The sequence below is a fragment of the Sitophilus oryzae genome, unplaced genomic scaffold (assembly GCF_002938485.1).
Source record: "Sitophilus oryzae breed Bouriz unplaced genomic scaffold, Soryzae_2.0 scaffold_1500_pilon_pilon, whole genome shotgun sequence".
NCBI classification, from domain to species: Eukaryota; Metazoa; Arthropoda; class Insecta; order Coleoptera; family Curculionidae; genus Sitophilus; species Sitophilus oryzae.
Window position 1 is genome coordinate 921244 of NW_022146171.1, and position 15945 is coordinate 937188.

Sequence of the window (15945 nt, forward strand, 5' to 3'; positions counted from 1 at the left end):
TTAAATAATAGCCATAATAGCTTTTAGACTACCATTCGACACGCATTCATGTTATTTTGGTTCGTAAGTTTTGTGACAATAAGGGCCTTGTTGAGTGTACTAACAATTTTCGACCGTGCATGGGCGAATATCTTAGATCGCAACAGGGCAAACAAAAACAATAAATAGAATAACTTAAAATCTATAGATATTGGCACCAAATCTTCAAGTTTAGCTTCGAGACTCGCAACAAGAGACCTTAGTACCTGCGGGTAGGGACCTGCTAAACTAACAAAAAAACCTCTTCCGTTATGAATGTAATAAATGTGGCATGTTTTGAATGTATTAAATTACCAACCTAGGCAAGGCCGGCGGAAGGAAAATATTGAGCCCGGGCAAGTACCATATCTGGCGCCCCCCCCCCCTATTAGTTATCTCTCTTTCCTTCAATACTATACTTTAACTACAACTAAGCATATTTATGCTACTTTAACAATAAATTTTTACTTAAAGATACTTCAAAATTATTCTTCTCTTGGTTCAATCTTAGTCTACGGTTGCTGTTTTTTCTACACCGGGTGCGTCTCATAAATGACTCGCCCTTATAACTTTTTTATTTTTTGAGATAAAAAATCGAGATTTGATATGTTTTTCGTGTCTTATCCAGGGGCGCTATTCTGTACACGGCATCGACAATCGTCGGTATCGGTAAGTTACGACAGCTCTCGATACGTATTTGTATATAGTAAAAATGTGTTAATTGTTGTTGTCACAGTTACCGATCGGTCCTATGGCAGATATCGCAAATTTGTACCGACGAAAATCGGTATCTCTACCGTGCCCTTGTCAACCTCACGGTAGAAATACCGAGAGTCGTCGGTACAAATTTGCGATATCTGTCATAGGGCCGATCGGTAACTATGACAACAATCATTACGACGCTCATTGGCCATACGTACCGATAGCTGTCGGTAACATGCCGATACCGACGATTGTACAGAATAGCGCCCCAGGCCGGTTAAAACATGCCCAAATTGTATTTTTAATCATATCTTAATTTTTTCAAATGGAACAAGGGTGGCTCATTTGTAAATTTGGAAAAAGCATTTTTTACGAATAATTTGAAACCACACACCTGGTATTTCGAGTCAAATTGTTACAAACTGTTATCCGTTATGAACCGCATGTTACAATTTCAAATTAATCATATGTGTCAAAAGCTGACATTTTATTCAAAGTGTCATTTTCCATCGCATAAGGTAGAAATATACCAAGGGTGCTATTTAAAAATAAAAAGTTGTAGTAATTTCCGGTGAAACAGGAAGTAACCAAAAACAATTGAATACGTCAATTAATACTAATTTATGTCGTATACTAACATACCAAATCTCGTTTTTTCATCTGAAAAAAGTTATAGGGTGAGACAATTTTGAGAAGCACCCGGTATATAGAGCTATAAGAAATAGAATTCCAACTTCGGCAGTCTCGTTCTGGTATAAGTGATCTTTGAAAACATTAGTATTTTGTTACAAGCAGTTGCATTATTTTTCTATATGAATTTAAGAAAATTTTCCTTTCTTTTTCACAATCAATTATTTCGTGCAGAATCAGTATATGATCAGACAGTTTTGTATAAAGGCTGAGGAAAATGAGGATCAGCCAGTGTTTGAGATGAATTTCTTTGTGAGAAATTTTTCTTTCTGTAATTTCTCTAATGAGAAAATTCTACGATCCTGGTACCATTTTCCGTGTATTACTACATATTCAATCCGGAACAATCAAAACCACCAAAAAATTGATATCTTTTCCCACTACTGTTAATAAATATATTTAATTAATGAGGCAAACTAATAAGCTTTTTTTGATAATAAGGATATCGGGATACTCTTCAGCTTCTTGCGAATGAATATTATGCATATAATTTTAGGGCATCAGCCATTAATAACAAATAAAGGTTGTGGGTAGTAGAAAAAGTGCGACTTTGAGCGGTCAGTCTAAAACTGTCAATTTTGCTGGCCCTTGACCCAAAAACAGTTAGAAATTTATAAAAACGAGAATTATAGGTAGAAAGAAGGCTTATTTACAAAAAGTTGTTAGTTTTTGAGTTATAAGTAAAATACCACGAACAAATCAAATTTATATTTTTTTATATTATTTTGTTTAAGATTCTTCCACAAAAATGAATTCGCAAATCCCAGTTTCGAATAGAGCATCCAAAAAACATATAGAAAAGAAGAAATCAAAACTATCCCAAAGCTTTCGTGCTAAGCATTTTTTTGAGCATAATTTCAGTAAACTATAATAGGATACGTCTAGGATATAGTAGTGTTTATAATATTTAGTCAGATATTTCTTCCCTATGTGGGTATGGTAATTGCTAATATTTTAATGTGGAAATTGATAGTATCGATTACTATTTGTTTATATTACTCTTTTTAAATATTTTAATTGCCGTCGTGGCGCCCCTCGCAAAAAAAACAGTACTTATACTCCAAACTATATATTATCAGCAGAATAAATTTTACATAACAATCCATCATTTAGTAATAATATTAAAAAATTGATTACTTATCACTAGACTAAAATAATAAAACTAAAAATAACAAAATTTAAAATATCAATAAATATAATTCTTAAAAATAAAAACTCAATATAAGAAATGTAAAACACGAGAACCTTAAATTAAATTTTATGGCCACTTTTTTTCAAATTCAGTCATTAGAGATTATATCCCCATTTATCGATGTACTTTTTTAACCTTTGAAAGACTTTGAAACAATAACAGAAAAATTTATCAAAAGTTATTTTACCTCTAAAATTGCTACATTTTTTTTAACTGCTACATCTTTTTTAAATAAAACATCACTATAACTTTATGAAACACTTGTTAAACCTTTAATAGACTATATAAATATCCTAGGAAAATAGCAGTGTATCATGGTACAAAGAAAACAAGGTATGATCGATAGCGGTTCCAATTTCGTTAAGTTTGCGCATACCACCTGTGACGTCATGCGCCAGAAAAAAAATATCCATATTGTTCAATTGCCACTAATAAAAAAAAGACCTAAAATAGGGAAGAATTAGGATATAACCCCAAAAGTTATGTCAAATCATGGAGCTTGACATTTGAAAAATTATTTTCACATTTATTATGTCATCTGTTTGACAATCTGAAATTGGCGCGCGGAGTTTGCCGACCAATGGTGCCGTTTATCACCTGTGACGTAATGACCAACCTGCGCAATATCATACCTTGTATTCTTTGTATCATGGCAGTGTATTCATATTTGACATTGACATATCAGAGAACAATTCAACTAAATTTATTTATTAGACGCTAAGAATATGAGAGAGCAACTGTTCACATATATTGAAAAACTTGTCACTAATTTTTTTGATATTCAGTAATATAAAACTGTACTTCGACTAAAAAAAAACTAAACAGTAAATATAATTGAAGTGCATACCTTTTAGTACTCTATATGTATGTTAAATTTGTATTATTCTTTTGGAACTAATCTAACTTTGGTTTCAACGTGTCAGTTCTTCAACAGCCTAGACTCGACCTTTTGTAAGTCATGCAGAACCTAAAATAAATTATAAAAGTTAATTTTAACATCGATTTATAGGGATATTCACGCTATTCGAAGCGGAGAATTGTAGCCAAATGATTAGATTTTTAGAAATTAGGTAGTTACAGGATTACCAGACACCTACAATTTAAATTTATTCTCATAAGGTACAGAGTGTCCCAAATAAATAAAAAATACTAAAGTATTTTTAATAAAAAACACCCTGTATATTATTACATTTTTAGTTTAGACAATTAAAAAAAATGGAAATTTGACCTAAAATCTTACCGTTTTAACATTTTGGTGGAAATGTAGTATCAATTTTAACTCTTCATATCTCTAGGCGCAGGTATTTAAGTTTTTAAAAGCCAAATTCCCACAAAGTTTTTGTGTACTAAATATTGTGTTGTAATAATAAAAAATATACTAACTTATACAGGGTGTTTAAAAATTACTTCTGAATAATTACTTGATTTATATTTTGAGAGTATGGAATGTAAAAAAGATCTATTAAATTGCTATTGAATCATAACACTTTAGTTTTTTAAAGAAGTAACCAATTTACAAAAAGTATGGATACTAATATTGCTGATAATCTTAGCTCATTTAAAGGGTAAGGGAACAAACAAACGTCACAAAACTGACTTTTAGAGAGAAAACTAATTGTTGGATTTTGTATTATGTTTATCTGTCACGCCACTGATCACATTTAATAATTTATTTGAGTACACCACTGTACACATTTTTTGACATAAGTCATTCTTGATAGGTTCTTGGTAGACGATAAAAGCACACGGTGACGAATTACGTTATATTTATAAAATCAGTGTAAATATTGTTAGTTTGTAATACCCAAATAAATAATACAGTCCACTAGAAGAGAAGTTTAATTGGTACCATAACCAGCGCAAAAGATACAACATAATTTTTGGTCCAAACGAGCCGGATTTCAAGGTACAATTCAGTTATTTCCGGATCAGATCAAGGACGACGCCGTGCAGCCGTGCGACGCCGCATTAGCAAGTATTCTACCCACAATACACGAAGAAAATCGTATCCTTACCTGGCGCATTCGCCATATATCAACATATTATCGCCATCTTAATTGCCTTGCGCAGTCACCATTTTTAAGAATACACAGATATCAAGTTTAGTCCCAGCGCATTCGGCAGATTCAAGAAACTGAAAAATATCCATTTCATCATTTTGTCCGCAAGCAGACCATTTACCATATATTATCAAGCATATCATCAATCAGTTATCATATTATCAAGAAGCGATCAAAGTCATTCACCACATTCATCATCATTCATCATTTCTGCATTACATCAAGTTCGTCACCAACAACCAACATCAGTTCAAGCAATCTACCAAGCAGCTCAAGCAACATAAACCAACCAAAAGCAAGCACATACATGTAAGTCACTTCCTTTATTTCTCCTTAACATTCTCATTCCTTTAACATTCTCAATTCTAGTTATCAGTCTATTAAAACAATAACAAACAATAATCATAATAATATAAAAACCTAATCATATCAATACGTATAAACATATCATACAAAATTAATCATTTAATATTTCAATCATGTCAGAACTAAAGAAATTGAAAGCTAAGCGTACCAGCCTGTTCAATCAACTGGAGCGTCTTAAAGAATTTGTTATCAGCTATACAGATAGCAGCGCATCTCAACTTCCAGAACGCATCAAGCGGGGTGAGGAGCTATGGGATTTATTTGACACTGTACAATTTGATATTGAAACTTCAGACAAGTCAGATATACAAGTAAACGAGCGCGTAAGATTTGAAGACATTTATTTTAACGTTATATCTCAAGCGAAAAGTTTAATTCCAACTCATGCTGCTGATGTCACTAATACTGCAAATTCTGATTTACTTACTGATCAATCATTTCAAAATTCAAACAACATAAAGTTGCCTGCAATTGAACTCCCCCAAATTTGGAGGGTCTTATGAGGATTGGTGGCAATTTTATGAAACGTTTAATTCTTTAGTTCATAGTAATCAAACTTTAAATGATATTCAGCGTTTTTACTATTTAAAATCATATTTAAAAGATGAAGCAGCAGATGTAATTCATTCACTTGAGGTCACCTCCTCAAATTACATGGTAGCTTGGAATCTTCTGAGGAACGTTTTGAAAATAAGCGTTTAATCATTCATAGTCATGTGTGCGATCTTTATTTGAATTAAGTCCGTTGGATAAGGAATCAGTAACAGGTTTAAAAAGAATGCTGAATGATATTCGAAAGAACTTGAGAGCTCTAAAAGCGTTGAAACAACCGACAGATCAATGGGGTACATTGTTAATACATTTAATTTCAGCTAAGCTAGACGCAACGACAAGACGCGAATGGGAATCGCATAGTCTTACCATAAAGACAGATTTACCTGATATGAATGATTTTTTGAGCTTTCTTTCAGATAGATGTCAGCTATTAGAGACGCTAGAGAGCAAGCTAGACAAAATAGACACAAAACAAGGCAACAAGCCACGCATTTCAACAAAGCCAGGAGGACATGCAATGGTGGCAAACATCAATCAACTCATATGTACTTTTTGTAAAGGCAATCATACTATTAACAACTGTGAGTCATTTTTATCAAAGCCTGTGTCCACGCGTATCAACGACATAAAGGCACTACATCTGTGTTTAAACTGCCTAAGATCGAATCATAGTCTTGAAAATTGCAGAGCAGGAACGTGCAAAAAGTGCGGAAGGCGTCATAACACACTGTTACACATTGAACGTCAACTGCAATCAGGTAGTTCATCGAACGATCGTTCAGATCACAATCATCATACCAACAGGTCAAATTCCCAACACAACACTCAAAATAGATCAGGATCATCTAGAGGAATTGAAAGTTATACCAGTCAACAAAATCAGATAACCATATCAGGTTATGAAAACAACGGAGACAGGGAGGTTCTGTTATCTACTGCTATTGTAGACATCATGGATTCAGCTGGTAAATATCATAAAGCCAGAGCGTTACTCGATTCAGGATCGCAATCATGTTTTATTTCTTCATCACTTGTAGATAAACTACAGTTACAGAGAACACCTGTGAACGTACCAGTCTCTGGAATTAACCAAATTAGCACATTTATAACAAATAGAGTATCAGCAATTATACAATCACGATTCAATAATTTTTCTGTTAAACAATCATTTTAGTTCTAGACAATATAACAAATCATATTCCATCAGTTAGTTTTAGCAAATCTAGATTTGAAATTCCGAACAACATACAACTAGCAGATGAAAACTTTAACATAGCCAGTACAGTTGATTTATTATTAGGCGCTGAAGTATTTCATGAACTTCTTTGTGAAGGCAGGATTAATTCTAAACCAAACTCACCTATCTGGCAGAAAACGAAGCTAGGATGGATAGTTGCAGGATCCATACCAGAGAGGCAAGGAAATAAGATCATATGTAATCTAGCAACTAATGATATCAACAAAGAAATTCAATCACAACTACAAAAATTTTGGGAAATCGAAAATTATCCCGAAAGAACCACATCATACACAAAGGAAGAGCAGTATTGGAAGATTTGTTCTCTGAAACCACAGAAAGAAATTGTAAAGGACATTTTATTGTAGAGTTACCTTTTAATCATAAAAAACATGATCTAGGTGAATCAAAAGAGATAGCACTAAAGAGATTTAGTCAAATTGAGGGACGATTTAAGACAAACTCTGAATTTCAAGAGCAATATCATAATTTCATGAAAGAATATGAGGATTTAGGCCACATGTCCTTAATCGACCAAGAAGATGATGAAAACTTAAATTTTATTCCACATCATGCTGTACAGAAAGACACCAATAAGTTTAGAATAGTATTTGACGGATCGGCAAAAACATCTAATGGTATTTCTCTCAATGATATTCTCATGGTAGGACCTAAAGTCCAAAGAGATTTATTTGATATTGTTTTACGATTTCGACAGTATAAATTTGTATTAACTGCAGACATAGTCAAGATGTACAGACAAGTATATGTCAAACCAGAACATAGAAAATTTCAGTGCATTGTGTGGAGATACAATAAGTCAGATCAGATACAAACATATAAACTCAATACTGTAACATATGGAACAGGTTCTGCACCTTTTCTGGCAGTGCGATCACTACACCAACTTGGGATTGAAAACGAAGTTAAATACCCAACTGCCAGTAATATCATTAAAAATGATTTTTATGTCGACGATGTTCTTACAGGATCAAACAGCCTACTGGAATTGTCTCAGACAAAACAAGAACTTGAACAAATTTTACAATCAGGTGGATTCACATTGTCAAAGTGGAAATCAAATCATTCCTCACTTATTGAAGAACATGACACAGGTGAGAAAACAATCTCTGATAAAATTCAGAAAACTTTAGGTATAATCTGGGATGCCACCTCAGATACCTTACAATATTCATTCAATCAAACAAATACGAACAATCGGATCACTAAGCGAACTATTCTATCAATGGTATCGAAAATTTATGACCCTATGGGATTGATAGGACCAGTTACAGCAAGAGCAAAGAGTTTTTTACAGCAACTGTGGTTATTATCCTTATCATGGGATGATGAAATTCCTGCAACACTGAATCAAGAATGGTCTCACTATAGCACACAACTATGCGAAATCACTAATATCAAAATTCACAGACAAACAATTTGCAGCAATCCAGTTAAGATTGAGCTACATGGGTTCAGCGATGCTAGTGAAAAAATATACAGAGCAACAATTTATATTCGATCAACCAATCAAACAGGTCAACATACCATTAATCTTATTTCAGCAAAATCAAAGGTAGCACCAATAAAAACGCTAACAATACCTAGGCTTGAACTTTGTGGTGCATTAATATTATCAAGATTAATGCAGTCTGTTTTAAATTGTTTATCGGTACATATTGATAAAATCTACTACTGGACAGATTCATCAATAGTTTTAGCTTGGTTAGAATTGGAACCTTGTAACTTGCAAGTGTTTGTAGCAAACCGTATTAGAGAAATACAAGAAATCACAGAAAATACTAAAGGTGTATGGAATCATGTGTCAACAGAGTGTAACCCAGCAGATATTATATCCCGTGGTGCAACACCGTACGAACTGAGTCATTCAGAACTATGGTGGTATGGACCAAAGTGGTTGAGAGAGAATTTCGATACATGGCCTTCAACACACACTCAACTCGCCACAGAAGAAATTCCTGACAAGAAAAAGTCATCAATAGTATGTTTTAGCAAGCAATTAGACACCACTTTATTAACAAGATTTTCATCACTTATGAAACTCCAAAGAGTCACAGCATACATTTTCCGATTTAAACATAATATATCAAAAACAACTATCAAGCTAACCGGAGAACTAACTGTTGCTGAGCTACAGAATAGTTTATGGTTCTTATTAAAACTTGTGCAGCAAGAATGTTTTGCAGCAGAACTACATGCATTACAGAATGGCAGATGTATTCCCAAACAAAAGCAAACTACTAAGCTTAAACCCATTCTTAGATAACAACAATATTATCCGAGTAGGAGGAAGATTAAAACATGCCAAAGATATTATCTATGAACAAAGACATCCGATAATCCTTCCGGGTAAACATCATTTTACTAAGCTTATTATCAGACATGAACATTATAAAATGCTTCATGCAGGAACTCAAACCCTATTAGCTACTATCAGAACGAGGTATTGGCCTTTATCAGCAAAAAACACTATTAAAGGCATACTAAGAACATGTATTGTTTGTTTTAAACAAAAGGCCAGCAATGTAACACCTATAATGGGTAACTTGCCTATACACCGAGTTACGCCATCAAGACCTTTTCAGAATTGTGGAGTGGATTATGCGGGTCCATTTAACATAAAACTACATAAATACCGCGGTAATCGAACAGTCAAGGGTTACTTATGCATATTTATATGTTTTTCAACAAAAGCTTGTCATTTAGAATTGGTAAGTGACCTCAGCAGCGAATGTTTTTAAACTGTTTAAAGCGTTTTATATCCAGACGTGGAAAACCTACCAATATCTATAGCGACAACGGCACAAATTTCGTCGGTGCTCAAAATAACTTACAAGAATTTTTTAACTTTATTAAATCAAGACCTGTTCATACCTCATATACAGATTACTTAACTTCTGAATTTGTACAGTGGCATTTTATTCCTGCACGATCGCCTCACTTTAGTGGGTTGTGGGAAGCTGCAGTCCGCACTGCTAAATATTATATCAAACGAGTTCTAGGTAATTTAAATTTAACGTTCGAAGATTTTTCTACAATCACTTGTCAGATAGAAGCATGTATGAACTCACGACCTATTCATCCTTTGTCAAATGATCCTTGCGATTTTTCCGCACTGACTCCTGGACACTTCCTAATTGGTTCCCCCCTTTCTTCCCTACCCGAGAGTGACTTACGGGACACACCAACAAATAGATTATCAAAGTATCAGCAGTTTGCCCAGGTGCTCCAACATTTCTGGACCAGATGGTCAAAAGAATATATTTCCACACTCCAAGAACGGGGCAAGTGGAGAATCAACCAAAATCATCAACTGAGCATTGGATCTCTGGTTCTACTGAAAGAGGACAACCTTCCCCCTCTCAGATGGAGGTTGGGGAGAATAGCATTGCTTCATCCAGGGTCTGATGGTGTTGTGCGCGTTGTGACGGTGCGCACATCGTCTGGTGAGGTGAAGAGATCAGTGACAAAAGTTTGTGTCCTACCAGTGGAAGAGGATGGAAGAGAGCTGTGACCGCATAATGACATTATATTAATCTGAATGTTTATTTCGTGCTTATTATCACACCATATATGTTTTTTAAATCATGTTTTTCTTAATGTTCATTGTTTAACTTAATGTTCATTGTTTTCCTCTTTTTGTTTAACTATCTAAGATAGTTCAAGGCGGGCGGTATGTTGGATTTTGTATTATGTTTATCTGTCACGCCACTGATCACATTTAATAATTTATTTGAGTACACCACTGTACACATTTTTTGACATAAGTCATTCTTGATAGGTTCTTGGTAGACGATAAAAGCACACGGTGACGAATTACGTTATATTTATAAAATCAGTGTAAATATTGTTAGTTTGTAATACCCAAATAAATAATACAGTCCACTAGAAGAGAAGTTTAATTGGTACCATAACCAGCGCAAAAGATACAACACTAATAAAATGTTGTCAAATATCATGTTAAAGTACAAAAAATATTACTGTATGCGTTATTATTTTGACCTCGTTTGATGTATTCAGTTTTTTTCCATAACAAGGGGCCGTCCTCTGCAGGAAACGCTGCGACCTGTGAGGCCTACTGTATTTGTCCCCTTTCTATATCTGCACCCATTCTCCTATCCCTGTGCCCTGCATTAACTTATGCAGGTCCTTGATAGGATATAAGCATAGTTCCTCCGGTTCTAGCCTAGCTTTCCCAAATAAAAAGTGTCGCTTGCGATCCAGAGCCTCGCAATGACATATCATGTGCTCCGCTGTTTCAGGATCTTTATCGCAGAGTCTGCAGTAAAGACTTCCTTGATACAGGTTGATCTTGTTCAAGTAACACTTGACAGCCATGTGTCCTGTGAAGAGGCCTGTTGTAATCCAAACTTTATTCCTGCTAAGCATTAGCAGTTCTTTTGCGGTTTTAGAGCTAGGTCCTTGGATAAAAGCCTTGCTGTGCCTGTGCCTGATCCAGAGTTTTAATGCACTACGGGCCATACATTTGGGTATTCCCAGTACTAGCTCTGAACCAAGATAGGATGCCGATGATCCTTGCCTAGCTAGCTCATCGGCTTTTTCGTTGCCCTGGGTGGCAACGAAAAAGTCGATCCTGTAAATCGATCCTGAAAAGTACTCTGTCCTTCGTGCCAGAGCTCCCAGTTCACCTAGGCATTATATTGATGAGCTTACCTGAGCTCTTCTATTGTTTTCGCACATTATAGAATGGCGAAGATTTCTGTCTGGAATACGGTTGAGTATTTACCCAAGGAAAAGGATAAGCTTACTCTTGGTCTTTCCCCAAATACTCCGGCTCCTGTTCCTTCAGCGGTCTTTGACCCGTCTGTATACCAGGTTAGTCCATCCTGAAGGAATGTTATATCTGTCCACGTTCCCCTATCCGTTGTATTCAGTTACAATTTAGCATATATTCTCAACACAGCTTAAGTTGATTACTTTAAAATTCCTACAAAATGGACACTGTTGGTTTTCCCCTTACCCTTTATTTGTAAAAACTATTTAAATATTTCTATACATTTAAAAAATTCCACTGCACTTTTAGCTTTACAAAGTTAAATACACCTACAGGAATAAATTAATAATAAAAATTGAAGGGTCCAGGGGAAAAACATGATAAGCGCCATTTCACTGATTTCACAAGAGGGCACTGAACGGCTGCTAGTTATCAGGTTCTTGCCGTGTATTCTATATTTTTACTAGGCATAGATCATAGAATTTAACAACTTATTGCCCTGCAGAGTTTATACATTTTCTAAGGACCAGTTAGACCTACTATAATATTAAAAAATCCTAAAATTAAGAAATTGGCGCTTATCAAGTTTTTCCTCAATTGTTAATGCCTTTTCACAACAATGTAAATAATTGAAAAACAAAAAGATTAAGTGAGCTAAGCTCTAATAAAATGTATTTTTATTTTAATCGTAGAAACAAAGAGTATACTAATATACAGAGTTTTCCATTAAATAAATAAAACTCCGATATTTTGTATTTATTTCTGACACAACTTAAAATTATTTTAAATTGCATCTAGTCCTTTAATGACCCATTAGCTACAATACTCCGCAACGAATAACGTGTAGAGCTCTGTATATTCAAAGAACATTAAGTTGTTATTAGAATTTTTTTCAATCCAAAGGCAATCCAAAAAGTTTATTTTGGACAATAGTTTAAATTACAGTTGGGGGTTGGAACCTTTGGTGCTACAACAGCAAAATAAAACACTAAATCACCATAATACACCAAAACACTTTTACTTTTACACTGGACGCGCATTTCGCTAACCATGTTAGCATCAACAGCAGATGATTAAAACTGGTTTTTGGAGTTTTAATCATCTGCTGATGATGCTAGCATGGTTAGCGAAATGCGCGGCGTGTGTAAAAGTAAAAGTGTTTTGGTCTATTGTGGTGATTTAGTGTTTTACTTTGTAATAGTGTAAAGTAATGTAGGATTAGTTAGCTTACCTCTAAAATGCAAGACATGCTCCACGCTTGAGTTCTGGAACTGTCATTACAGTATGAACCATTACTATTGGTTAACTCAGGCAATCCGCGCCAAAGAGAGGTTTGTAATTCGATCAGATGTTTTGCGAGAATAATTTTTGTACTGGCTACAGTTTCTTGAAGTAAACCATTTTGTGCCGCAAATATCAGTTTGGCTCGAAGGAAAAATCCTACTGGCCACACCCATTCCTAAAACACAAATAAGAAAAATAAGTAAAAGTTCTTGTTTAAAAATAGTTATTTTTATACAAGACGATAAAATGGTATTTTATCGTCGACCGAAAAGATTAATTCACGAGCGATGAAATCGCGATGAATTCGGGAGACGATAATGCAATTTTATCGTCGTGTATAAAACAATATTTTTTTCCATAGCGAGTTAGCTTGATTTTCATGCATCCGTTATACGTTGATACGATGGTCCGACGGTGCTCTGATTGGTCATAGCGTTTTCGCGCCACTTTTCATCCGTAAATATTTTACTTCAGCCCATCAACGGACCCGTTCATACGATAACGGACGTTTTGACACTTTTTTGACAAATTTAATCTAACCTTAATAAAAATATAAGTAAAATAGCAAAATCGTTATGGAAACGAAAATATAAAATAACACCAATCCGATAAACGGAGGCATGAAAATGCAATAAATTTAAAAACTGCGTTATTTTCTAAGCAATCAAAGCCTTTAATTTCTAGCAATAAAATTAATTAATATCGTATCAACGTATCGTCGGACAACGGATGCATGAAAATCAAGCTTTACGTTTTAAAAAAAATCAGAAATTATTATTTCAAGGTATTTATTACAAGTAAAAAGATATTGTGCTGGGTTGGCGTTGGTTTCTATGTAATTTGACAAATAAATAAAGCTGTCTCTTTAGTTATCAGTTTTGAGCATAGACAAACAAATAAAAAGAGACTGGCAAATTAAATGGCGAAGAGAGGGACAACGTTCCCGTAGTGCAACTCAGAACGCAAAATTTCGTTCTATTGATGTTGATCTGCGCATTGCGTCTATTGGGCCCACTATCTCATTCTAATATAACAAGAGAGAAAGAAGCAGCCATATAAAACGTAATTTCTAAATAGAAATTAGAACAAGCGCCAATCGCCTTTCGTTTTCGTCATCATGACAACCAAGATGACAACATCATGACAATTTGTCATGTTTGTTAATTTTTCTTTTGGTGATTTACCTTTTTTTCTAAACTCTCCATTTTATTGACTTATGAATATGGATAGGGAACAAATTCCTTTGTTCCCTATCCATATTCTTGGATAGGGAATTCTTGTGTATTTATATTTTGTTACTTATAATTTTAGGTTATACTATTTGTTATTTTATTTGCTGCAGGAGCCAGTATCATCTATTTTTTATATGTATTATTTAAAGACACCCGGTAAAATAAAAGTAAGTAGTTATATTTATAATCTTATTAAGAAAAAAGTAGAAGTAGTAGTGTCAAAAATATTTCGAACCTCCCTTAACATAACAAATTAATACAATTAATTTTTTTCATTTTTTGGGTAGGTAGTTTATAGCTGGTTTATAGTAACCAGAAACTTTATTAATATACCTATTTTACGTTTGTTTTAGGATTAAAACTGAACTTGAAAATGGTTCAGGATCATGATTCTCGTAAAGTCTTCTTTGCTTGGATATTCACTTTGTTATTGCAATTAGGCAGTTTTTTCGAAAATAAAATTTTTAATGCCGTTTAAAAAAATTGGCCGATCGTTTCCTGCAACAGTCAGTTCTTCTGCATTTAAAATTGGTAGGTGGGTGGAAAAAACACTGTTATTTTTTGTTATCATATTATAAAAAGTTTATTTATTTTTATGTATAAATAAATATGTTTATAAAACAGTACAATTTTTGCTTTTTTTATAATTTCCCTTATAATAGTAGTATTCTTCCGTTCTGAAAGAAACTGCAAATTTTCACTTACACTGATTTATTCCTTACACCACGTTCTCTTTACGTGGTATAGGGAATAAATCAGTTTAAGTGAAAATTTTCAGTTTCAGAATGAAAGAATACTGGCTTAACGGCTAATTTAAATTTTCCGCCAGCCAGAATGTGCGATAATGTCTTACGATACGTTTTATACCTATCTCTTTCTTTTTCATACAAAGCACACATAATAAAGAAAGATAGCAATAAAGACGTACGTCCTGCCATGGTCCTGCTAATTGTTTTCAAAGTTGTTATTCTGAGTTGCGCTACGGGAACGCGGTCCCACTCTTTACCATGAGATTTGTCAGTCTCTTTTTATTAGTTTGTCTTTGGTTTTGAGTCTATATTTTTTAATTCTCTTTCGTGTCGATTGCTGATTGAATTGGAGCCAGAAATGGCTCAAAACGAAATAAGTAAATTACCAACAGATATTCGGGCTGAGGCGACAAACGCCATATCCAAACTACTTCCATTTAAATCCCGAATAACTTATGAAAAGGAATACACAAATTTTCAAAAATGGAAGCAATTAAAAAACGTGCGAGATGAAAGATCAAGTGAAAACATACTTTTAGCATATTTTTCTGAAAAATCAAAGAAAATGCAGCCAGTTTATGGTCGTTCTATTCAATGCTAAAAAGTACAATACTGGTCAATGAAAACATTGATATTTTAAGGTTTAAGGATAAGCTATACCGTTTAAATTTCCGTAGTAGTATAGTAACATCTAAACTTTGTAGATATAGCAATCTCATAGCTTTCTTGAAGCGGTCATGTAGCGGTTACAAACCGAAAAAGTCAAAAATTTTAAGCCCAGAAGATGTGAAATTTCTTTGCACTGCTTTTTTTGCATTTAATCTACTATTTTATTTAATTTTATCTACTATTTTTGATAGATATAAGGCAATTTTAACAGTTGCTATGGAAAAAATATGTTTTTCTTACAGGTCCTTGATGGTAGTTAAATCCGTGGGCAGTGTGTATATCATTAGAATCATTTGAATTATCATAATCCCCTCGATAATTCCAATCTTTTGTGTCTAAAGTTTTAATTCCCAAAGGTCCTAAAAGACATTTCTCCACCTGTTCGAGAGCTGCCCAAGCATGCTGAGGATTAAACAGTTCAGGAGCCTAAAAATA

The 15945-nt window shown here is 34.0% G+C and overlaps 1 protein-coding gene across 3 annotated transcripts in view; it reads right to left on the reverse strand.

The window, feature by feature from the left end:
- Positions 1-3493: 3493 nt before the first annotated feature.
- LOC115878093 (glycogen debranching enzyme) overlaps positions 3494-15945 on the reverse strand; it is an 85124-nt gene continuing 72672 nt past the window's right edge. For all 3 annotated transcript variants that reach the window (XM_030894451.1, XM_030894454.1, XM_030894455.1), the window contains 3 exons: positions 15751-15936; positions 12808-13035; positions 3494-3569 (listed from right to left, as the gene is read on the reverse strand). In XM_030894451.1, coding sequence (XP_030750311.1) covers positions 3522-3569; positions 12808-13035; positions 15751-15936 — 462 coding nt within the window. In that variant the 3' untranslated portion in view covers positions 3494-3521. The remainder of the gene's footprint in view (positions 3570-12807; positions 13036-15750; positions 15937-15945) is intronic.